The 26,739-nt window shown below is 40.2% G+C and overlaps 1 protein-coding gene across 5 annotated transcripts in view; it reads left to right on the forward strand.

Annotated features, from left to right (window-relative positions):
- The window catches only part of SOX5 (SRY-box transcription factor 5), a 493,077-nt gene that overhangs the window by 343,202 nt on the left and 123,136 nt on the right, over positions 1–26,739 (forward strand). For all 5 annotated transcript variants that reach the window (XM_074144406.1, XM_074144405.1, XM_074144407.1 and 2 more), the window contains 2 exons: positions 260–432; positions 2,926–2,994. In XM_074144406.1, the coding sequence (XP_074000507.1) occupies positions 260–432; positions 2,926–2,994 (242 nt within the window). The remainder of the gene's footprint in view (positions 1–259; positions 433–2,925; positions 2,995–26,739) is intronic.

The raw sequence follows: 26,739 nt of genomic DNA on the forward strand, positions 1-26,739 counted from the left end.
CAGCAATGAAAAATAGATGAAAGGGCAAGGAAACATTGAAGGGGGACACCAGATCAAAGCCTGTGTACAGAATTATCCTCCATGGCTCACTTTCCTGTAGAGGGACGGGTCTTAATATGCAGTATATTGCAATATGCTGCTGCTCTTTGGTTCTACTGAAACTTTTCTTACAGTGAAGCTGCAAAATAAAAACCTGGCTAGCTCTAAATTTCTTCTCTTCTCTTTACCTTTTTTTTTTTTTTCACCATATGATGCCCAGGGACTCCAGAAAGCCTCGCTGAGAAAGAAAGGCAGCTCATGGGTATGATCAATCAGCTGACCAGTTTGCGAGAACAGCTGCTAGCAGCTCATGATGAACAGAAGAAACTGGCTGCATCACAGATCGAGAAACAACGCCAACAAATGGAGCTGGCTAAGCAGCAACAAGAACAGGTGAGTGATTATTACAGTGGCTTTCAGCTTAAATCATTTTCTAGGAGGACTTTTCAGGAGCTTATCTTTTAGGGTTGATATTTCTGAAGTTTACTCTCCACCCAGATTTTTTTTCCATTTGTTTTCTTAGGTGAAGAAGTTTGAACAAAAGCATACTGGAAGAATGCTTTAATTTGCAATATATAAAATAGTGGTCTTTGTCTTCTAAAGGTACACCTTCCGGTTTGGAGGTATTCTCTTCCAATAGTGTTTTTTCTAAAAAGGAGTGTAAGTAAGCGTACAAATCCAGCCCTCCTAAGTAATCTTCCAATTCTGCTTGAATTGAGTCATGCTGAATAGGTATAAAAAGAACCAAATACGGCATTTGGCTTGTAATGTGACAAATGGAAGTGTTGGTTTTGCCAACTGCGCAGAAAAGTGGGGGAGAAGGATATAAAGTCAGTGAACAAGCGTGACTTTTTTTCTCCTACGCTTGAGGGGCTTGATTTCCAGCTCTTGCAAATATGCCCTCCACTGAAAACATGTTTTCACACGTGAACAGTTCCAACGTGTGCACACGGACACATGATATGCATTCAAGAACACAGCTTTTCCAACATATTTGCACCGTGCATGTTTTAACAGAAATGAATGTCCATTTTTGTACCTGAACATGAGCAGAGAATACTTAGACATCTGGCTTTAAATTTTTGCCAGGAGTCCATCCTGATACCTCTTACGTGGAAGCATTTTGCTCTGCCTGACCATTTATTTTAGCTTGTTACGAAATTTGAGTTTATATTGTATTATGGCAATGATGTGAATTGAATGAAACTCACAAAATTCTTTTAAATCTGTCCTAGCTGTCGTACTTCAATGCTTGTATTGTACCAAGCAAGTCTTAAGATTCTAAATCACTCCTGACATCTTCAGACATTTTAACCTTGGATTTCCAGATTTTTGATTTTTTATAAACCTTATCTTTAATGCTATGTATCTTCGCCTCAAACCTGAAATTCCACATAGGGGGAACAGGAGAAGTGACTTACCTATTAAACTAGAGAATTTGTATCACACTGTTGTTTGTGTGAAGAAGGTAGATGAAGGTGTGAAGGTGGAATTGGCAAGATTCTTCCATGAGGAGACATCCTGCAGGAGCTATTTCCTTTGCCGTGCCTTTTAAAGTCGCTACTGCTATGGGATGGCTGAGTGATTTGAAAGTGAAAAAGAAAATGGAGAGAATGGAAAAAGGGAATAAGAAATCCTGCAGGATTGTTATTAGGATAGCAAGGATTTCTTTTAATTTAAGAAATTATATAATTCTGTGTTATATAGAAATTAAAATAACAAAAATTTACAAAAAAAGTATTGATAAAAATCCTTTCAGTTGCTTAAAGAGAGGCTCTAGAAAGGAAACATTCACTCTTCTAGATATGGAGATAACTATGAGTGAGTGTTTCTTATGCTAATAGTATAATAATAGAAATGAAGGAAAATACCTAAGGGGAAGAATGCACAAAATTCCTCCCAGTAAGTATGTACAAGTTCCCATCTGACCCTGAGATGTGTACACATACCACAGGGGAAAAGCAATACTCCTTCTAATGTTTGTACTGCTGTGCAAGCTATTCATGAGAGCAGAGCTTTTGTGATGACTCAAATGAAAGTTTTTCAAGTTTTCTTCTTAAGTTTGACATACATAATGGTTTATCTCCATCAGTCCTCTGGGAACTCTAATTTGGTTCCTTTACTGTCTGCTTTTTCCTTCACCGCGTGTAAAATGTGTCTACAGTAAGGTTCCCAATCATCTAGTCAATGGAGAGGGGGTGTGGAAGTCCTTATGGAAAACAAGGATGACTTTGAAAGAAGACTATAACTACTCCATCGACTTCCATAAATGAGTTTCAGTGTTGAGCTGTGTGGCCTTGCGCTGCTCCCTTAGTTCCTTTCAGCTGATACACACGTTGAAGAGTCAGTGATTTTCCCAAACTCAGTTCCATTCTTTTTGTGTCTGTTTCTGCATCAAGGAAATACCTTCCTCCTGGGTGTCAGATTTCCTTTTTTTGGAATTTTTGAATAGGTGGTGCCAAACATAAAAAAAAATATTGCTGTCCATCCTACTTTTTTTTGCTTTTCCTGTCTTCCCCTACTATTTTCCAGCTTCTCTGCCAGCATTGTTCTTCCTCCAGCAAGTTGGAGCAAATGAGTGCTCGCTTTGGGGGGATTTTAGCAGTGCTGTTTCAGATAATGAGGAGAGATTTTTGCATCAGTCCTTCCTTTAATATCCAGCACAGCATTTTCCATAAGATTCCCTTTCACACTAGTATTAGCTATGAATTGCTCCTGAACATGAGCCCCTTGCTTCAGCGGCAGTCCAGGCTGCCACCACCCACACTTGAAAGTTTCTTAGCTTAATAGAGCCGTTTAAAGAATGAAGCAGGGTGGAAGTTTCCGATGTACCGACTCCAGGAATGGTGATACATCTCACGTTTCTTTTGTGCCATTTCTCCACAGATTGCAAGACAACAGCAGCAGCTCCTGCAGCAGCAACACAAAATTAACCTTCTTCAGCAACAGATCCAGGTCAGAGACTGCGTCTCCACCCGTGCCCCTGTTACCTCTCCTTTCTAGTTCCCCATGCTTTCCCTCAGCCATTACTGTCATATTTTCTTTAAGAATCTCTGCAGATGGCTTACATCTTACTTATGGAAACACATGAGGATGTTGGTTGTCATTAAGCAAAAAAGATCAGTTTCTGGAAGGCCTTGTATGCCTGCTCCACTGCTTCCACTGCTCCTATAGCATCAGGAAGCAGATGTGAGAGGAGCTGGTTGTGTGAGCAAGGGTTTGCAGGACCAAGTCCTTTTTCAGACGTAGATCAGGAGTGGCAAAAAATGTTGCCAGAAAGAGTTGGATTGCAATGGATCTCCTACAGCCCTGTTCTCGAGGTTCTGTAGAAGCAGTTCTCTTCAGTCATCCATAACCAAGTGTCCCTCCTTCCCTCTGTCCCAGGTATTGAAAGTCCAGAAATTTTCAGCACTTTGGGTGAAGTATTGTCTGAATGATAAACTCAAAAGGCTGGTTAGATTCTGCAGAGCAACTGAGTAGGTACTAGGTATCTACAGATTTACTCCTAGTATTAGAAAAAAGTTCTTAACCCAGCATAAGCAGCAAGCTTTATTTAACCTCTTTTTTCCTCAAAGTATTCAGATGTTTCTTTTCATGCCATTGACTGTATTTCGTTACTTTTCTTCCATGTGTATATATGCATATACCTATTTTGGGAATAATGCAAATCAGTTTGCCCGTGAAGGTTTTCACACAATAACAAAGGAGGGGTTTGACGTTTTACAGATATCTAGAGTCATGGTAAAATCTCTGTTTAAGTATGCGGTTATGTATAGAGCATTGCAAGTAGCTGTGGAAGTGGATGCTGTGTTCTGTTTGTTCAGTAACAACAGGATTTTCCTTCCAAAGCTTCTCGTTAACATTTCTGAATTAGTTCCCCAAAATTATGGGCCATATCCACAACGGGTTTAAGAAAACTTAATTCCAGCAAAATCAGAGGAGTTGTGTGGCTTCACATGAGAAGAAAAAACGGCTCTATCATTTCAGAGGATATTCTGTCGGTATCAAGACTTATGTAACTACGAAAAACTTCTGGGGAAGGTCCACCCCTCTGTTATAAGGGAACTTATGTGCTTTGCTGAAAATAGTTTTGAGATTGGTAAGACCTGGCTTGGCCTTGACCTCTATGATTTTTTTTCTTTACATTTATGTGTGGGAGGGATTTTTCTTTATTGCTGTGTCTTTAATAAGACTTAAAAAGGAAAACAATAGTAGAACCTCTACAATAGCAAGGAAAGTATTTACATTTTTAGCATTTAGCTATGGCAGCGAGAGAGGAAGTTGTTTTATAAACAGTGAATAAAAATAAATTGAAGTAACATAATTTGACCCCAACCCTTTTAAGTTTTAAGGCCTTGTAGATAAGAATGAAGTATGTCGTTTTTAGGGTAGTGGAGAACACTGATTATTGATAATGAGATATAGAGCCTTTCATCTCTTGATCCCTGGTCCAAGTTTGACCTAAGTCAGTAGTAAATGAAAGTCAGCTAGCTACCATCTGCAAGCCTAAGAAATGATTTGGAGGCCTGTCTCAAGGGATTTTGGATGAAATATTGACCCTGCCAAGGTCAGAATTTCACCTCCAGGGTCCACTTCACACAAAACCCATCAGATTTGGGGCACCCTGCTTTTGGATGGTCACATGATAAAGGTCAAGAATTGAACAGGCAGAGAGACAATACTGTCCTCTCATTCCCACAGAGATGATCTATTTGTAGTGAAATTTTGATTATGTTGCCTGCCTCTTGACAGTTCTGTGGTCCGTATGGTCGTGTAGTCTCATGAACCCTGGTTACAGCCCAATTATTGTGAAGTCACTGATAGGGAAAAACATTTAAAGAAAGAAAAAAAGGTTATTGGCAGTGAATACAAAGCAAACCTTCTCGTCTCAGTTACGTGCTTAGTTGACTGTTGTCAGAGAGAAGAAACAATTCCTGAAGAAATCTGCCTTTGTATATAGATGGAGACAATGAAGTCACCCTAACATGCCCATGTTTAAAACGGTCTGTGAGTTTACAATCAGGTTATGGTAGATGGAACAAAACTGTGACATGAATGTAGCTGTGAGTTCAGCTTTTCTGACCTTGCCCTAATTAATCTAACAGGCTTCTGTCACATTGGCCCAGAGTTTTTAAATAGCATTAGATTTATTGACAGGGAAATATTCCTACAAAGTCTGGATAACTATTTGACTTATGTGCAATTGAATGATTAGGCTGCAGTTATGAACACAACCTATTTATGACAAAGGATTCGTTTTACTTGAGCCAATTTTTTCTAAGCTTGTGAGAGTTACCATAATTCCAGATAAATTATTACACAGAAAAAAGCTATTGAAATATTGTATTGAAAACATAATACCCTAAGGTTAAAAAAAAGCACAACCTGACTGACCCCGTGATTTATGACTCCTTTCTCTGAGTGCGCTAACTTGGAAACAGTTCCCTCTCTCCATACCCCAGCATACAATCACCGATACACACACGATACGTGAGCAGGGGGAGACTGCAACGTGTCTCTCCTCCTTAGAGGACTGCAGATGTCGAGTGTAACTACAGCTCAATTAAACTGGCCACTTCTGTGATGCTGAAGAAAGATGCATTAGCTACTTAAGCTTAGAAAGATGTACCTGGCATGTGAGTCTTTAATTGACATTATGTCTTTTTCAAGTCCGTCTCTGCAGAATTAACTGGAAGGAGGTTTCACTAACGCAGGAGACAGCCAGCTTATCTTCATATAGAGACTTAAGTAAAGAGATAATGCTAAACTGGAGAAAAGTTGCAGATTAGATTAAATTTAAGAATCTGTATGACCTCAAGATGCTAATATATCATCCGTACAAGTTTTTGTGTTTTGGCAAATGGTTATAATAATTTTCTGCTAATTTGTGAAGAGGTTTGAGTTTCTCTGAATAATTAACTAAACCTCCCCCCGTCTTATTTTATACCACTTCAGAATGCATCCTCCCATGCACGCTGCTTTCTGTTCCATTTAATCTTCGTGTGTGTGTGTATGGAAAAGGTTTTAGCTTTAACAGCTCCTGCCTGCTGAGCATTCGGGGTCTTCTCCCCTGAACACCTCAGTCTTGCTGTTTTACCAGAAATGAAGCTGGAATGCGTGCTCTGTCCTGTTAACTCTGGTGCATCAACAGCCCTGAAGATCTCAGGTTGTATTTCAGAACGGCTCCGTAGTGATCTGCAGCTGGAGAACAGGCTGAGGAAAGAGCAGACACAAAGTATGGCTCAGCAGGTTTTTGGACTAAATCTAGTTTTGTCCTTCAAGGCCTGAGGGGAACTCTCACTGTCACCTCCCCATCTTTTGTGCGGCGAAAATCCACTTCCTGGCATCCTCGCTCTACAACATGGTGAAGTCTCAGGCCCTGTAGCTGTCCCATCAGGTGGGCAGAGAGTGAAAGAAACTTGAAGACTTGATGCTCCTTTTCGATGATGCTGAGCTAGTTCCCGGGACAGGCGATGAGCCTGCACAGTGGTGTGCCTCTGAGATGCAAAGTTTTGTGGGGTGGTGCAGTTTACACTTTCCAATTGCTCAGAGAAAGTCTCTCCCAGGTTGACGATGGAATAGTTTGCTTTGAAGCTCAGTGACGAATGTCACTTTAATTGAACTGTATTTAAAATGAAATATGGTTGTTAAAATTCATAAAGCAATTCATATTCAGTAGGGCACTGCTGATAAAATAGGTCAACCTTGCAGCCTAAATTGTGATAAAACTGATGCTGCTAATCTCACAATTTTGTAGAAAGCCTGACAATGTTTTATGTTTTTCCCTCAAGCCCCAGCTCTTGGAGCCATGTGATGACAAAAATGCCAGCTTTCATTTCTTCAAAATGTAAACTTCTAGCTCTTGTATTTCCAGGCAAAATCTGAAACCATGAGCACTACAAGTTCCAAAATTAGAAGGCAAACACAACCGAGTCCAAATGTTGTTTTTTAAACTGTTCTGATTTTTAGTCAAAATTTTTTTTTGGAGAGTCCAGCTCAAGATCTTGGAACACTTCAGGTTGCCAATAATGTAAAACTAAGATCTCAAAGCAGCAGGAAGCAACAGCGCTGCTGCATGATGTCCCTAACATTTGGGCCACAGTTTTGACTTTTTAGTTTAATACTGCCAGTACTTAGTTACTAATTTGTATTCATTTCTGGGTGACATACTTTGCCCAAGAACTGAGTGCTATCTGAAACTGGAGAGCAATTCCTGCCAGACAGCAACCATTTGTTGACTCTGTGTGTTTTAATAGAGGGGTTTCTTTTTCCTTCAGAGCTAGAGATCAGCAGATGTTGTAACAGGACATCTTTGCTGTTAGAAAGTTCGGATCTCTGAAGAACGAGAGGGTCCTGACTGAATTCTGATGCAAAGCTAGAAAGGCACCCCTCCAGCCCGCTCTGCCTGCCAGGCGGGTGGTGACTTCTGCCCAGTGGCACCTGGCCAGATGACACAGGAGGCTCCAGAGCCTGGTGGCACCTGGCTGGCATGCCGGGGGGACACTGCTCCCGGGCAAAAAGCTTACCGTGGCCTCGATGGCCTCAAGCTTTGCAGACCCTTTGCAGCTTGTCTGGCAGGGTGTGTGGGCACCACCGCCCTCCAGACTCCATGCCCCTTTGGGCTGCAGGCTTCCTGGCTTCCCTGAATCCCTCAGCTGCCCTGCGTGTCCTCCTGGCTCTAAATAAGCCTTTCCTTCCTGAGACTGGATCCACATTTCCGTCCTCCCCACCCGCCGTCAGCTGGCTGTGTCCCTTTCCCCATGAGTTTGGTGGTAGATGGAGAGGCCTGGCTGCACTCATGTGTTCCCAAGTCAGAATATTCCCATTCTCATTAAGTTCTGAGGTTTAAGGTGTTGTTCCAATTTGGAATGTAATAAAATCTTGAACACTTGGAATTTCCTGCAGGATGGGTAGTCCCTTTTGTGGCCAGATCTATTTTTCAAAGTCTAGCTATATTTTTGGGGAGGAAAGAAGGATTTAGTTTCCCAGTTACACTGAATTTCAGAAAAATATTTCTTAATCTTAACATGCAAAGTTTTGAAATGGCACAGTTGTTATTGTCAAAACTTTCCAAGCACCACGAGGCTCTGGGTTGATTCCATCCTTCCAAAACACTGGTAAAGAGACCGGCTTTCAGAGTGCTTTAGATACTGTAATTTACCCACACGGTTACCTTTGGTGATCATTTTTGTTGTTGTTTAGATTTGTTGTTGCTTTTGAACTCCTCAGGTGAGCAATCATCTGTTACCCAGAACTGGCTGAATGATGATGTTCAGATCTGTTTGCGTTCTCTTTGTTTGATAAAACATTGAGATTTTGGTTGACCTATTTCAGGTGAATTTTAGTTGTAAAAAGTACCAGTTTCTCTTTCTTGTGAGAAGACGCTGACCATATGACCGTACATAAAGAAATGTGAAGATTTGATCCCTGCCCCAACAAGATTGCACTCTAAATTAGACTCCCAACACAGCTCATCCTTTCATTTTTCTGTCTCCTGCTGGAAAGCAAACTCCAGCAGGCCACTACGTGAGCCTATACTTGGAGTACTTTGTGCCTGTAATATGGAGAGTAGAGATCCTTTCCCCTAATCCTTACCCTGTTGGTTTCTCCTCAGGGCCACCCTAAGGACTTGTGGAATTTCTTTTCTGTTCCCCAGCTTCTCGCATGCCTGTAACCCAGAATTCTCTAGGAGGCTTTAAGGGGCTGTAGATGATGAATCCTTCACTCGACACAAAAATGAGCAAGCACTGCACAAGTGATTGGTTACAGATTTAGTAATGTCTGTTGCTTCTTTATGACCATTTTCCCTGGGAATTCTGATTTTCTAAGAAGTCAGTGACAGCAGAGCAGTGCTTCATGGTGCTACGACCCCTTTGCAAGCCATTGCACAGCAGAACAGTATTAGTTCTTCCATAATTAGTCCTCTTTGCATATCAGAGAGAGGTGAGGACAAAAGGTTTCCTTGGTAGACAATAAAGCTGTTGAAGTGAGGGCCTGATCCAACTCCCACTGAACATAGTGAAAAGGCTCTTATTCATATTAGTGGGAGTTTAATGAGACCTTTCTTCAGTAGGAAACTGTGAGAAAGTATCTTCCTTCTCACTCTGCAAAATGTTTTTAGAACAGGCTCGGTCCACTGAGATGGTTTGTTTTTTGTTTTTGTTTTTCGCCAGTGTGGATATGACAAGCTGTGACTGCACAGTCAAACCGAGCAGGCTCATGGATTGGGGACATTTTGTCCAAATTCGTCATGTGTCAGCAGCAGCTGTTTTCCTGCAACTTATAAACATGGACATACTGGATTCAGTGAGACAGGCCCAAGACAGAGTCACACTGCAGCCTTTCCCATGACTTTGCAACCTCTTCCCAAACAACTGAGGTTGCCGGCAAAGAGGCTAAACAATTGTTTTCTCACAAAAGCTCTGCAGCTGATGTCCTATCAGTTATCAGAATAACTCGCCTGTCCCTTGAGCAGGAAAAAGCCTCTGGGAAATTAATTATTCAAAAAAACAACCCAAAAAAAAAAGAAAAAAAGACAAGGTTGGGGGAGGAAATAGGGAAAGGGAGGACTGAAAAGAAAAATCTAGGCTAGCGCTCAGAATGAGCTAATTGCTTCCTGGCCTCTCAAGTCCAGCAAATAACGTGTGTGTTTGGCTGAAGGGTATGATGCGCGTACTTTAGAGTAACCTGTGGGCCTTCACTTCCTTCCATTATGATAAAAGTAAAGTTAGGTAAAAGATTGCAGAGGTGTTTATCTACACTTATTTCTGTGTAGAGCAACATTTTGCACTAATGTACCACATTTTTACTTCCAAAGATTACCTGTAGAGTGAGCATCTACAGATAATGCAATCTCAGGCCTTTCCTATGCTCTCATACAATCCAGATTTGCTGACTGGTGTAGTTGCACTCATGCAAACAAGGAGAATCTGTTTGGGATTTGTACAACATGAATTGCAAAGGCATATTTTGATCAGATAAATCTTTTTCTTTTTTTTTCTATGCTGAGCTACATGATTGCAACAGCACTTGCTGATAATGAAGCTTTCTCCAGTGTTACCAGTCCAAATGGTCAAAAATTACGAGATTGTTTTGGACTTCATGACGTTTTTCTTGCAATTTTAGCATCTTTTCTTAATTTCCTTTTTGTTACCACACTTTCAGTGTTCCCATTTTCCAGTTCTCTCACACAGTCACAAGGGAGGGCCAGAAACTTATTTTTATTAAAAAAAAACAAACCAGAATGCTGAAACACCCCAAATAATCCAGCAGCTAGGACTAAGAAGAGTGCCAGCAGTCAAATACAGTCTTCGCAGCTGGTGATGTTGTACTCCAAGGCCTCATCTTGGTGTCTCACCCCTCGGCAAGCGTTCTCTTGGAGACCTCTCTTTTCCAGGGCCCTGTCTGTCTTTCTGGTTTCAGATCCCCTCTCCAATTTCAGCATCTCTCTGAGGCACCCCACAGCTTTGACCATTCCTTCCAGCTCCCTGGCATTGCGGCACTGAGCAATCTTACGCAGCTGCCCACCCTTTCCCGCATCAGCTCCTCCTTTCTGCCAGCCCTCCCTTTTCTTTTCCCTCCTTGTCATTATTTCCATGGTCTTTTTAATAGTTTTGGGCGGCATTTTATTTCTATAGAGCGCACATATATATATATATCATTTTGTGAGTGTTTGTGTTCAAAATGCGTGGGGGCGTGGCGTACCTGCCTGCGTGTGAGCGACGTTCACGTTTGTGTACCCGTGCAAGTATTTACACAGCAGGAGCTGAAAGTGCCACGGTAGTTTGTATAAGTGGCTTGAGAAGATGAACATGAGCTCTTTACGGCTGTGATCTTGTCCGTGTGGAGTGTGTGTAGTCATGAGCACTTCCGTTGTGCAGCCAAAAAAAGGCTGCTACTGCTGCCTCTGCAGTAAGGTAAAGCAGGAGATAACAATAAATTTTTTACTGCTGGCTGGCGGAGGTGTTTAGGATGTGTTTTCTTTATATCTTCATCCGCCCCTAATTGAAGATGCTTTAAAATTGAATGACTAGCAGTCAAAACGTGTTTGCTTCAAGCTGAGAAGAAAAATGCTGGTGTCTCTGCTTCCAAACTGATTGCGCTTTGTACACAACTGACAGCCACAGTCACTTTGAGTGACTGATAAGTGGGAAGCTTTGCCACTTATCAAGGAATGCACGCTGAAAAGAAAGGACTGGAGCTGTTCAGATGCTTTGGCATGTTCAAAATAACATCTCACATCAGTCAGACTCAGAGGCACTAGGAGACATTTCAAAATAAACTTTATATCTATCTATCTATCTAGAGGCAAAGATTCAATTTAACAGACAAATCACTGTGTGGCATCACATTGGCTCTGAAAACGAGAACATCATTATAAGGGTCAGCAGTTGGAAAATGACTCAGATCGCTGCATAATGTGAGAGCATTTATTGTAGGGTCTCACCCCCCAGAACAAAACTAAATTTGAAAATTCACAACTGCGTATCGTTCTGGTGATTTCTCTCAACTGGGGGTTTTCGCCCCTGTTGGCCAAGCAATATTTAGTTTCTGTTGCACATGACATCCTGAAACATCCCAAAGAGAATGAAATTCTAAGCCAAATTCTGATCTCATCTATTGAGTCTTTGGTATTATGGAATATGTTTGGGATCACCTGGCATTAACTAAAATGACAAATTGGTTATTAGGGTTATTTAGGAGTTGCTGTGCTATTCGGTGTTACGCAGCATGAATAGAGGAGGGAACTTTTTTTTGGTACATGTTTGTTGGCAATACTATTTGGTGATACTTATATTACAAGATTTTGACTTGCAGGAGCTGAGGTGTGAAGGTACGTTTTCTTGCACTGACTCAGTAATGACGGTAGAAACAGCCAATACAGGGTTTGTTTGGTCCACTGGAGGTGGTGATGATTCAGCCTGCCTTAGCAAGCATCCTATGAGTTGACCTCTTAGAGCCATCCCTGCAAACATTGAGTAGAAATACAAGCACCCACGATACGCAGACCTGAAACGGGATGTGGGTCTTCACGTAAAATGAGAGAATGAGGAGATACAAGCAAGTAGTGTGTCATTTCCCAAACTGGAATTTGGACAGGAAATACACATAGTGATGACCTGTATCCAGTAGTAGAACTTAAACAAAAAACATTCTCATGATGGCTGCCAAGTTTGCGCCTCTTGTCCTAGCAACATTAAGAGTGTTGATGTTTAAGGACCGTTATCTTTCGTTATGGCTAAGCACTGCATCTCAACATCCGATTCTGCCCAGTTTGTTCTGTCTAAAATGGTTGCTTTTCTAACCAAAGCTGCTATATTTGAGAGACAGGTTATGTTTGGCTTTCCGGAGTTGCTACCAGTACCCATACCTGTATTATCAAGAGGGAGAAATCTGAGGATCATTTAATTTCTACTGGCAATGACTTACTTTTCTGATTCATCTCTTGCCATGTTAAGTGGTCACGACTTCATGTTGATGGCTCATTCAAAATAGAGTACTTCAAACTCTCTGCTGCAATAATGGCTTGAAATGATTCAGAGGGAAAAGTATGGTTCCACCTACTTAATCAACACCACTGTCTTTACCACCTTGGATTTCCCTCAGACGTCTGGCGTCCAAAAGCTGATGATGCCTTACCCTGCATAGTTTAGGAGACAAGATGAGCTCACTGTTGGTGGTAAGAGAGGCCAGAGACAATGGTTTTATTTTTGTTGTCCACTTTCTATCAGTTTTCTGCTACTGAATTGTATTGTATAAATTAAAGCGAAGGGCAGTTACTTGTGCTTGGTATTGGTAAGAAGAGTAAAGGAAACAGTTTAATCACTTGAAGGATAGTTATTGAAGGGACAGTGTGAGCAAAGCCTGACTTAGAAGTTTGGGGAAGGAGAGGGAAAGGTGCGGTTGTCTCGTGGAAGTCTCTGTTGAGCAAAGATGAACTAGCGAGTTACAGATCTCATGCCAGCTGTCTGTATTTTGTGTATTGTCTTTAATATCTATTTAAGTTCAACTTCCACATTAGAAAGTTGAATAAAATGTGTAATGGGTAAATAATTGTAAGAAACCATTTCAGATTTTCTTTCAAATTGGGTTGAAATATCCTTTAGAGAGGCTAAGAGGTATATGCCAGAGTTCCTTGCATTTAGAAATGTAATACATTTGAAGTTCCAAGATAAATATAATAAAGTTAGAAAAACTAAAATGAAGACATATGAAAGTTAATAATAATAATGAAATGGGACAAATTTCTTTCACAGCACTTGGATTTTATAAATATTTGACACAGTGAGGATACTCATTTAAAATTGTAAGTGTTATAAAATAGTTTTTATCAGGTCTGACTTCTTCAAAGATGATAGTGATAGTGTTCAGCAAATTATTCTAAAGTTGAAACTTGGGTAGTTTCAACAAAATTGTTCATAGATAGCAATTTTAAATGGATTTGGACAGAAATGATAAAGAGATTTCTATACTTTTGTATGCTGTGAAAATTGCATACAAAGAAATACACTAGTTAGGTAACGAAGTAAGGCGTTTGAAAGTTACAAGTGTCAGAATTGGGTTAAATAGGTATGTTGATTTTACTCCCATGTATCTCTGTCATACATATTGAATAAAAAATGGTATCCTGGGGGAGTAGAATTACGTAATAAGATAATTGTAGACTGTACTCACAAGAGGGAAAATTAAAATTATGTTGACTATCTTAATTCTGGCGTTCCCTAATGTTTGAGTCCTTGACTTTTTGTCCAAAGTAACATTATTTTAACTGTGTTTCTGTGTGGCTTTAATGGCCATAAAAGCACATAATACTGATACAGCAACCACCTTTAATGTATTGTCAGCACAGCTTGAACCCTGAAATATCAGCATGGGAGGAGTGCCAAATGTCACTTGAGTTACAGAAATGCTGTGTTCTCCTGGGCTAGCAGGAGAAAACCGTTCTCTGGCTGTGGTGGACAGCAGCCTCTACTATGAAGCCCTTCTCTTACTGTATCCTGTTTCCTTTCTTCTTCTTTTTTCTTAATTATTTTTTTATTTTGGTCTCCATCAAAATAGAGAAGGCTTTTTTTCTGTTGCTGTCCTTGGAAAGGGAGATAGATTCCTTGAGTGCTTTTGTTGAACTGGCTATATTGAAAATGGAGGTTGACTCACTCTTTTCAACCCTCCGTTTGCTCCCCCTTTCCTCCCCCAGTGGGGTTGGGGCCAGATCAGTTGAAATCACAAGTTGCCACTAACCAGTTCTTTCCTCCTAATTTACCACACTCTTTGTACTTTAGCAAGAAGACTGAGGCTGAAAGTACAAAATTCAAAGCCAAAGACCTTTTAGTTAAGGAGCCTCTTGCTTTGAGTATTTGATGGAAGCCTGTTCAAGCATTTGTCCTTTAAAGCTCTGTGTGGAAAGAATATATTTTCTTATCTTTCGCACTGCGTGTAGAATCTTGTCTGCAGTTTAAGCATTACTGGGCTGAAATGTGTCAGTGAGAGGGGCTTTTTTATATACTGTCTGTAATAAGTTTTAAGTCCTTAATATCCTTAAGAATCACGTACACCTAAATTAAGCATCATTTCCAGTTTCTTTAACCCTGGAGCCCAAATTTGTCATCCAAGAACAAGTAAGCGTATATTAAACAGCTGGTTGGTTATGTTCTCACCCTATACACAGAGGTAAGCTGCCTTATACACACATAGGGACACATTTTCATGCATGCATTTGGAATGCCCCAATTCAGATATCAATTACAAACATGATTACTTTTCTGGGCGTGGATTTTTAATGTCTCTAAAGGATTTATGGAGGAAGGAATAGGGATGTTTTCCATGTGGGGGCCACAGGTTGTTAATACTTACCAAATCATAGCTGATCTTAGATGAGATTTGTTCAAGGCTTTATGAATTCTTCAGCCCTGCTGACAGTTCATCTTCAGCTGAAATCATGGCAAATAGAGAGAACCCTTAGTTTAGATCAAGACGTTGATGATCGCAGTGTTTCCCAGTGATGCAGGCAGATTGATGGCATGCACTGGGAGATACAAAGTAAGCAGAAATGGACTCAAATTATTTGAAATTAGAAAGTGTTAAGCACATGAAACTTTCAAGCTTCTTTTTTTCCCCCCTTCTGTGATTCTCTGGATGGCTCTGTAGCTATAGACACTCCTGTGAAGGTGGCCTCTGTTCTTCCACAGAACCTGGTTCTGGCAGCAGCAGGTTTCCCTGGGAGGCATAGCTCCCTAGGTACATCATAGATCCAGGAGTTTGTTTGCCATCGTGTTAGGAAGTAAAGTTGTGGAGAGCTTATATATTCTAGTGACTGGCATTAGAATTATGCTCTCTTTCATGTATTTCTTCATTACTTGAGATGAAAGGCAGATTTGCAGTGTTACTTTTCAAGAATTTTAGCTTTCTGTGTCATAAGTTTCACAGTGTTACTTAAGTCTACTTTCCTTGTATTACTTTTTATTGCACAGTTAAGTATTCCTGTCTTTTCGGTACAATCAGAATAAAGAATTTCAAATTGTAATAAATTTACTGCCATAGAATTCTGTATTCTACATTAATAACATTCACACTTCTTATTTAAAAGGAAGCGCATCCGTTTTACGTGTTCTTTACATCGCCTCTGTGTATTGAGGTGGATTTGTTGAAATCACAAGTTTGCTTTCTGCGGCTTTTGTGAGGGTTGTTTGAGCTCAGTATCCTCTTAGCCAAAACTCTTGCAAAAGGCCCCATGGGAGGAAAATTGTCCATTGTGTTCTTTTGAAAGCTGGCTATCTTTTTTCCTGGAGCTGGGCTCAAGCAAGTTTATTCTTCCACTAAGGGATATCTTAGGAGGTTCCTGTCCTTTCTGGTGCCTAGGAAGCAGAGCTCAGATACGTATATTGTATTTGTTGCCATCATATAATCTGTGCAACTTCCCTGCAAATATAAAGAATTATGCTTTCCCCAGCTGTTCATTTGATAGGATTCTAGCCCTTCATTTAGAGAAAACCGTGCTTCTCCGATTCACATTGTTTGAACCGTGGCCTCCCTTCTATACCTATTGTTTGTTTTGTCTTTTTTTGTTGTGCGTAACAGGTGTTTCTTTCAGCCAGCCAAGGCAGCAAGGCAAGGGCTTCCTTTATGGCAGATCTCTTGAGACTTTGATTAAACTCTTCTTTGTGATCAAAATGCCACTTCCTTTAAATGAATTGTACATGTAATCTGTATTTGCACAAATGCCCTCCATCCCTCTGCCTTCACTGCTGAAGTCTGTCTCTCTTTTTGGTACGTGTGATTGCCTTTTCTCCTGTCTTTCACCGCAGAACTGATTCCTTTTTATTCCTTCCTGATACTGCGCTCCCCTCTGAGCCTGGATGCAGCCATGGGAATAGTTTAAAAAGAGAAAACTCTTTCTGCAAAAAGCGCTCCCTTTTTTCCAGTGTTTCCAGTTGCTGCATCCGCAAATACCATCGTCAGACGGCTGGGAGAACCTTCCTCAGGGCTTCTCAAGGGGGAACCGAGGGTTGGAAAGCAGGCACTTTTTCTGCATCTACTGGAGCAGGTCTTAGTCAAGTGGGCTATAGGTAGCACAGATATTTTCCTGTCCATCTTATTTTTTTCTTGCTTTTTTCTTTCACACAGTCTCACCTGCCTTTAAGGAGCGCCCACTGCTAACAAGCTGGGTTTCCTGGCTTAGGCACGGGAATACTTCGATATGCTCAGTTGTAGGCAGAATGTATGTGTAAAACAGTACCCCGCGCTACCAACTTGTGTAACGTACATTTAATATTCTTTCTGGGTTTTGTGTAGAGTAGGACTTCAACGCTCTCTTGTATGATCCTCTTGACTCTCTGGCTGTTAAGACAGCCAGAGAAGCAATGCAAACCAAAGAGGAGCAAGAGGCTAGTACCATGTTTGTTAGTGGCTCAGTTGGCCTACACTGTTCAGGTATTCTGATAGAATATTGCTCACCTATAATGTGTTATTTTCATGCCCTTCTCTTTATGCCATGACTTTTTTTGGTTAGAGGCCCCAGAGGTGAACAGATACAAATATGCGTTAGTCAGAAGAGATGTAATGGATGTCCTGGGAGCTGTGCCAAACAATTAAGAATATAGGCGTAATGATTTACAGGGTAAGCAAAACCTCCAGAGAATGCTACATCTGTACAGGCTGCCCTGTGAGTCTGCAAAAGTCAAAGAACTTGCATCGTTTCAATCTACCAGAGATAACGCGTATCTAGGGAACCAGCATGGATGGACTCTTGCTTTCAGTCTGAGACATACCTTCTGCTGATGACTTTCTGTTGCTTTCATCAGTTGTTAGAGCTTCCCAAATGTCATCTACAGTGCCTTTGAGATCCTCTCTATATAGAGTGTGTTTTTCCTTCTGGTGCAGACCGTCAGGCAGTTACAGTGGCAGGGGTATCAGCACAGCCTAGACATGACACTAGCACTGTATCTATTTTAGTGCCTAACTTCGTGGCAGTGGCAGCATCTGTGGAAAATATGAAGATAACTGTCAGAAAGAGTGTTTGAAGGGTGTTTAATTTAGAAACATTAACCTCCCCCCCTCCCCCCCATGCTGACATTTGCTTTAGCGTGCAGTAGTTAACAGTGGAAGATGAGACTTTAACAATGCTATATAATACGGTTTCCTAAGCTGGTTCTTTCTCTTAAAGTGTGTTGTCTGGTTTTGTTAGTGTTTAGCTACCCAGTGCAATCAACAAAGTTCATTGTATTATTTGACTCAAAGCCAATGAAGTTTTATTTAATTTTATTTTAACATATAGATGGCAGGGGCGTGAAACTGTCCCTGTACTAGTGGAAAACACCATAAAATCAGAACACGAGCATTTAGAGACACTTTGTGCTGAAATAAATGACCAAGATGCAGAAGAGACTAACGTGATGTAACAATTTTATAAAGTTCTACACAGCTCCTTCTCTATATTGATTTTCTTTATGTTCAAGGAACCTGAGCCACTGTTTAAATAGATAAACACACACAAAAAAATAGACTGTTTTAAACAAACAAACTGTTCTGAAAGCAACCATTTCTTATGTTCGGGCAGGCAAACCCCTCTCACAGGCAGCTCTTGTTAGAGTATGGGGGATTTTTCTCGCACCCGTTTTCTTTCAGACATCATCTCCCCATTACTTCAGGAGGTGCCCTTTTGGAGGAGGTTAAGCCTTCTTTCCACCAACGGGGGACTTGAGGAGGCTCCCTTGGAAGCTTGTCATTGCTGTTCTTGGATTTTGCAAGACAGCGATGCTTCCCGAGACATGAGTGAAGTTCACCTGCCCAGAAAGATTGCTGCTCAACAGTCTGCTTTAAGACGGCTTTGCATGCGAAAGACTGATTTTCTTTCGTTTTGGGACTATCGCTCAATGGAAATGTCAGAAATGTGGCAGGATAAATACCGAGTTACATTAAAAAGAGAAAAAAAGCGCTCTGAAATTATCTCCTGGCTCCATGTTTTCCGAGGTTTTGCATTAGCAGGGACGAAGTCACGGTGTGTTGACACAGTCTAATGTGCAATGACATAATACCTGGAATATGGAGACAGCGAGAGGCGCAAAATCAAACTTATCTGAGTTTTCACAGGAAAAGAAGGGATTAAACTTTGCTGGTTAAAATATGGATTTTTTTTTTTTTTTTTTAATAAAAACTATCCTAGTTCGATTGAGATAAACCTACTCAGATCTAATTCTATCCAGTCCCTGGGAAAAGTGGGCCTTAAGATGTTGAGCCTATTTGCCCAATCCCTTTTTTTAGAAATAAAGATTAGGGTAGGAAGTTTGGTCCTTATCTCTAAGGTTCTTACTGCTTCAGAAGGAAACTGAAATACTTACATGAAGGACACTTTCTTGAACTCGTGATTTGTCTTCACTCAGATTATTTCAGAAAGCTTTGGCAATGTAGATTTCCCACAATGCTTGGCTATTTTTGTTTTACATATCTTAGAGGAACTATGATAAATTGTTGTTACTGCCTGTTAAATAGTAGAAAGAGATCTCAAAATACTCTAGTGACTTAAAATTCAAATGTTACTACATGTGCATGAAAACTTTATCTGGAAGCATCATCCCCCATTTCATAACGCCAGGTGTGATCCTTCTGTGCTTTTTCATCCCTTGTAGTCACAGCGCTAGAAAATAACATTCAATAACTAAGTTTTACTTGCGTTTCACACCTTATTTGCATGGGTATTAGTGTTTAGTGTATGGTCCAGGTCTTATGTAGAATCGTCATCACTGGATCTTGGAATTATTTTTTTTCTTTCTTTTTTTTTTTTTTTTTCCTTTGAAGCATCCTGTTTTTCAGATCAGGGCAATTGAGGACAGAGGGGAAGCAGCTTGCACATTGTTAGGCTGTAGCTCATTGCCAGAACCAGGAACAGAACCCAGATTGTCAGTCATCTCCCATTGGACCACAATACGAAATGTGAACTGAAGTGCAGTTATCAGAAATTCAGGCCTTCTAGGTTTTTGTCTTCTGTCTTCATTTTTACTGTTTTTCTATAGAATTTCCCATTTCAGTGATAGAAATTGAATGCAGACTGCAATGGTTTTGAGGTGAGAATGAGGCAGGGAAGCACAAAGGAAACAATCCCTGTTAGCGTCAGAGTCAGATTTGTGTTGGTGCCATTCCACTGAATCACATCGGGAGAGTTTAATGCAGAAAATCTGGTCTGATCCATCAGTAAAATGTGGGTGAATAAATGGTAAAAAGTTTGTGAGGGTCAATTTCTGTCCTCTTTAAGGTGAGAAAACGATTTTCCTTGCATTTTTGACGTTTTCTGTATTTAAGTTTCTCTAGACCTGTTCATTGTAACAAAGCCAAGACTTTGTCAGCACATACATCTCTTTTCATCCCTTGATTTCATGAGAACTGCCTAAACAAATCAGAGTGTCAGGCACTTACCAGTCATTATGCATGAACCCTCTCCTCACCTTGACCACTGCTAGGTTTTTTATTGCATTCTGGCTGTGCTAAGCTCTGCTAAATGTGAGTGGGATGCCTGCCCGTGGTTTTTTTTTGTCCTGGATTGATCTGCTCCAACTCAGAGTGGTTCATTCACTGGCTTGCTTTCTTTTCAGTTTCTGGTTACTTAACCTGCTTTATGCCAGTCTCAGGGCTCTGGTTACCTTACCTAAGGCCAGCTTGTTGTATTTAACAGGCACAAATGGCTGTGCCTCAGGCCTGCTTTTCCCTTCTCTCCCCCTTCTTCTTCTGTTTTTCATTTAATGGCTTGCTAATAATGAAACCACAAAGGCAACAGTAGGGGCGGCATAAACACATGCTCACCTACGGGAGAGTTGCTGATGTTTTAGAATTAAAAAACAAAACAGGATTATTATGATAATAGAAGCCAAGGCAGGTGCTGGGCACTCTGTTTATTCGCTGATTAAAACAGTCACAGTGTGACATCTTTTCATATAATAAACTAAAGAGGGAGGTGGATTATTGCATTGCCAAGGCTTTGAGTGTACCTTAACAGAAAATATTTGAGAAGGACCATCTGATTTTAAGGGTCAGTATGTATCACTGCATGCCAGGAATATACCTGTTTTGTGGGGCGGTGGGCAGGAAGTCAAATATTCAAAATAATTAGTCAGCTGCCAGAGCATTCATTTCCTTCTAATTTGGCGTAGTCCCTTGTTAAGTCCCCAAGAAACAAGACGGGGGACTGTTTAAATCTATGCCTCTGCCGTTGAATAGGATGTAAAGTAGTAGAGGCAAGACATATGTTGCCCTCCTTGTCTCTCCCATCTTTGTAGTAAGATGCCCGGCTTCTGTTAGGCGAGCCCTGATCCTTTCTTAAACCAATATTAAGGTGGTTTGGATTGAGTTTTAAAAACCCTTAATCCTGTTTATCCTCCTCTGGCCATATTGTGTTTGTATTTTTAAAAAAATGCTTTCCCGATTTTTTAAATAAATCATTTACTTCATATCTGGTAGAACTTTATTTTGTGGAAACAAGTTTTAGCCATAAGTGCCCTCATTTTCTGTCCTTTAGGCTCTTTACGCTTGCATAAAGTTCTTGGCATAGCAGAAACTTTGCTATGTTGGGAGTTGCATCTTTACACTTTCATGTGCTTGTGTCGTAAGAATTCTCTGCATTGTGCAACTAACAGTTTCTTCTCATGCCTGATGCTCTAAATCTGCAAATGCAGTACTAGATACTTTTTTCTTTGTCAGGCAGCTTCGGGCTAAACGTTTAGACTGCCACTCTGAGTTAATTAAACACCTATTTGAAGTTAAGCTGTTGAATGGCAAATAAAATAAAATACTTGTTCCAGCCCGGTGGAATGGTGATTGAGGTTGACACAATACTTTTTGCTTTGTTCCTTTCTACTTTTCAATCTCTCTACCTGCTCCATATGCTGCTCTTCTAGACAGGGGCACAGTGTTTGACAGACAGGAAATTACCTTCAGCAAAGGGCACTAGCTGATGCTTCGGAAAGTATGGATGCAGAAACGATGACGATAGTCCTTGTCAAAGTTCTAAATTTTGCAAGGGAAAGAAATGTATCCTTCTATATGAGAACTGAGTAATTTCACCTCTAACAACTACAGCTAAAAATATTGATCAGAAAAGGCAGCCATAGATCCAGATAAAACTGTTAACCGTAACTGTTAACCCTCTGGAATGAAAAATATAGTGGGCTCTATCTTTTTTTTCCCCATTTGTTTCCAGTTTCCACAGTTTTTCTAATCTCCTGCTGCCATGGGTAATAGGTGTTCATAGGTTCACAACACAGTTATACCCATCTTGCTACTTGTAGAAGTATTGGGTTTTCTTAGGTAAAAATGCATTTCACTGTCTTTGTGCAGGAAACTGAGGGGTTCAATATTTGTTTTAAAATGAGATGATAAACAGACTAAGGCATAAAAACTTTTATTGATAACATTTTTCATTTAAACTTTTTTTTTGTAAGTGAAAGACTTAAGATTTTTACCCATAAGCATCTTAAGCATGAAGTCTTAGAAAACAAGGAGTTGTTCCAGCACCCATTAAAGGCAGTCATGAAATCCTTTGTCATTAGCAGGTGTTGTTTTCAGAGAATAAATTTCAATAAGACAAGTGGTCAAGACAGAAGCCTCTGGGTGTTCGTTAAAGGTTATTACGTTCTTTAACAACCTTTGCATGCTCTTTGCCTTCTCCTCAATATACACATATAAGCATACTTCTCTGCCTTTCTGGAGTTCACTTATGTTACTTTACAACATATGCTGATTTTACTTAGCAGTCTTTTATACTATGAGAGGGATGAAAGTGCTCTTGGGCTTCAGAGGAAAGACAGGATGAGAATTAATTTCTTGTTCAGTTGGTGTCAGGAGCAGCTAGACATATGAAAGAAACTGGGATCTTCTTAGACTGCCTGTTTGATTTTAGAGGAGGCTTAGATGTTTACTGAAATTTCCAGCCTTTCGAGATTCACTCATGAGTGCTTTATTCATAGCTGCCACTGAAAAAAGAAGTATGTGTCACCAACATAATGCAGATTTTTTTCAGCTGGGCTGACGTCTATACTAAACATTTTGTGTGTGTGCACGTGTAAGTCAGCATTGATAACGCCGCAAACCACTAGGACAGAAGTAGGTTTAACTGTAATAATTTTCAGAATGCATCAAGTGCAGTTTACTTAGTTTTTCCTCAGATTGTTGTATACTAAAACTATAGTTGGTTCTGTTCACGTCTTTCTTGGATATGGTAGTGCTGCCGAATGTCTTCTTGCAGTGTTTATTTCCATCGCAGAGGTCTGGAAGAGATGTGAATGATCTGAAAAAGGCAAAATCAGTGGAGGTACCAATGTTTGTAACTTTATCCACTGAGTCCTGTAGAGGAAGTGTCTTCTTTTTGTACTACTTCTACTATATGATCCAGTTTGATTATTGTATTTCTGCAGCCAAGGTTTCAGCCAGCTCTCCCAAGCAGTTCTCCTTAGAAACACAAGCAAGCAGGCTTAAAATTAACAAGTACAAACTTGGATGTGAGTTTTGGGTAAGTGCTTGCAGGTACACCTCCAAAGCTAATAAGCCTCAGGAGAATGAATTTCATGGGGTGCTGGGAAAGAGAACTCTGTTGTCCTCAACAGTGTGTGTGCACTTGCACACCACTCTGCAAAGGCAAAACTATTTTTAACTTCCCAGGACATCATTGAGCATAAGCATTATTCTCATTACACATATGGGAAGGTGAAGTTTGGAGGATTTAGTCATCTTGTTTAAGTTAAAATATAGAAACATGATTCTTACAGCTAAGCAAGACAAGACCACATCTTTCCTCAGACATGACCAACTGAAAGATCTAAACGATTTCTGAAGGAGCTATTTTACTTAATCAAAGACTGTCATTCTTTTTTGTCAGACAATATTATCGTATCACGATGAGATGGGGTAAGGGTTTGAAAGCATAAGGCAGCAAAATAGAAAATAAATCCTTCTCTTCTATTAGTTACATCATTGTTTTTAATGACATTGTAAAGAATTGATGTATCTTCCCTTTCTTCCTTGAAATTAATAGGGTGGTTCAAATGTTCTTTAATATTGTTGTAATCCTATCCAAGCCCAGGATACTGTTCACAGCACATTATATCCTCTGTAGAACCTCAGACCTTCTGAACTTTTAATTACTCAATGAGATTGAGATTTAAACCAATAGGATTGTGTACTGGATAAGATACCAGTTTAGTCCTGTCCTCACTCTATAATCAAAGTTTATATGGTACAGAGTTTATCTGGATGTTGACCTGTGTTCTTTATCAAATTTAGATGGAATCTATAGGCAGCTAGCTGTCAAGCTTCAATGTAGGGCACCAGTCTGGAATACCAGGTGTTTCTCCAGGGCCAGCACGTAAGAAAGGTGATAAATTAGTTGTGATTTGAGTGCCTTAGTCTCTAGCTAGAGAGAACATCAGTCTTGGATGGAGACACTAACCTCAAGTGAACTCATTAGCTCTCTTCCCAAAGCTTCTCTGCTTCCTGTATTCTTTATTATTGGTAGCAACATATTGCTCCCTATCAAGCAGATTCATATTCCAAGAAACCATTTTGACTCCTTCCACTGTCTTCTGTCTCAAATCTTCTTGATTATTTTGGTATGGCATTTCTAAAATCCAACTTTTTCTTTTCTTCCACCTAAACCTTTCAACCACAAATTTGTCAATCTTATTACTTGATTACTGAGTCTTCTGTTTTCATTACATGTCCATTGTCTCCCTGCTTCCCTGGCAGGACATTCCCCAAACACTGACCATCATCCCTTCACTTCTGTTGGTATTTTTGTACCCAGCCCCTTCGTTCATCCTAGGCATTAGCTCCTTGTTTTTCATAACTTGAAATTGAAGCTCGGTGTTGTTTCTCCAAGGTTCTTCACAGATCTGTTGCTCATATTTTTTCTCATATAGTTCATGGTATGTTCTGCTGGTGATGCTCACGTCATTGTTTTGTTTGTTCACTTTTCCTATTCTGTCTTACACTTGATTCCAGAGTGCCCCAAATGTGTACAGTAACCTTTCCAGAATGGTCCAAGCCCTCAGTATTGTCCGAATTATTCTTCAGATTTTAATGCTGCTGTTATTTGCTGGCAATTAGCAAATCCATGAAATCTAGACTGGAGCCAAGCACAGCACCCTAAATAATCTTGGTAGACATTTACCCCTTTCTACCTTATCATGTTTCACACTTGTGGTATCTTCTCTTAATAAAAAAAAAAAAAAGAAAAAAAAGAATGTGCAGGACTCTCTTTGATCATGCACAGTCAGATGTTGGGCCGCTGGAGTCCTTTGAACTTTCTTGCAATATAACTAATAAATGATGACAGTAATAGATTCGCTTAACTTCACTTACCTCCCTCTTGAATTCACGTGGATTCTGAGAATTAGTGTTTTTGTGTGACACAGCCTTGTGTTAAAGAGCCTCGGCTGATATGGGCATCAGTGCGATCATGATAGTCATCTCCCACCAATTACCTGCTATTTTGTTGCATGAATATCTAAAGTTCAGATAATTATCCCAATGAACTCTGCCTACTCATGGATCAATCAGTCCATGTATGTTCAAAGCTTTTGGCATTATTTAGGTTGAGAATTGCTATGACATACATACCCAAATTTGGTTTCGCAGCATCAGTTTTTCCCTGCTTCATGCTGTCTGCTCACTAGACTAAGTTGCTACTTATGTCTGGACTCAGGGACGCTAAGGAGCAAAGGAAGCTTCCTTTATCAGAAGAGATGTGAGTAAATTTAAACTTATTTGTCCCATTCCCATTTAGTATGGGCCTCATTGAACGTGCACTTTGGATTGTAGTCTGTGTCACGCACAGCATTCATTTCCCTTATGCCACAGAAAGCAAATAGTGGGAAAAGGCAAGCTGTAATAAAACCAAAAAGCACCTGATGTTATCTGTTCCCTCTTGGGAACTCCTGCAGCTTTCAGTACGTTTGTGTGCAGCTGAGTAAAAGAAAGGTAGCGGTGGGATTATTAGTGAAGAGAGCAGCTTAAGAGAGACATGAAAAGGGGACCAGTTCTTATTCTGATACCCTTTTTTCCCATGCAGCTAAAACATGCTTCTGTCAAACTCCTTTCATTCGTTTCTTTTTCTCAGCAAAGTTACCAGTGGTTTCATTCATAAGATGATCTTGAAGGTTGTTTCGCTGTCACTGGGATATAGTTAAAGTATTTTGTAAAGGGTACCACTCAAGTGTAAAGATGCCTGGTAGGAAAAATAAAGCCCTTGCAGAAAAAGAGCAGCAGCCCATCAGATCTTGCTTTTTCAAACCAGGCAGGTTCCCCCATGGAAAGATTAATTACAGTCAGGTTTGGAAGACAGCCTTGCTGTGTTTTTTTTCTCCTAACATTAGAAAAGATAAAGGGGGTGATTAGTGTGCACAAAGCCTCTGATCAAACCAGCACTGAGGTTTGTGACAGGAGGTTCAAACACTTTATGGATCACTGGTGCTGACAGGTAGATCACACAAGCCTTAAACAGATGTTTAGCGAGAAGATGAATGTGTGCGATCTCAAACATGCGGGGCTCCTTTGCCTGGCCATAATAGCCTGTGAAGCATTAAAAACCTTCCGGTTTTGTTTTTTTTGTTTTTGTTTTTGTTTTTGTTTTTGTTTTTGTTTTTGTTTTTTTTAATCTGCCCCACTAAAAAGGGGAAAAGAAAAGCACTAACAAGCTTGCATTAAATTTGGGATTTAATTTTTTTTTTTTTAATTGAAATTAAATATGGCCAGGTTCTTAAAGTTGTTAAACTTTTTCGTCAGGAAATGAAGGCTGTTCTTGTGGGATGTATGACCACAATTTGCCCTCTCTATAAAACTGTTGTTATGGGCCAATGAGTGTACATGCTCTGACGAGGTGCATACGAGATGCTTAACTGGAATAGAGATATGTTCAAATTAAATTACAAAGGTCTTTGTACCAGAGAACTTCAGAGACAGGGTGCTTTTTATGGGATATGCGTACCGTAGTGTATCTGTAGGATACTACATCAGCACAGTGACTTGAAAATACAGTAATTACGTCAGGCTTGTTGAGCAAACTGTATTTACTAGACCTCCTTGAAACATTTTGAGTTGTTGATACAAAGGGAGGAAAATATTGCATCGGTGCCATTTATTATGAAAATTCAGAAGTTCTGGGCATGATTTTTAGTACCTTCTCAAGAGAAATTATCTTTAGCCTTACACTTTGTAGTCACAGAA

The sequence above is a fragment of the Numenius arquata genome, chromosome 2 (assembly GCF_964106895.1).
Source record: "Numenius arquata chromosome 2, bNumArq3.hap1.1, whole genome shotgun sequence".
Classification (NCBI taxonomy): domain Eukaryota; kingdom Metazoa; phylum Chordata; class Aves; order Charadriiformes; family Scolopacidae; genus Numenius; species Numenius arquata.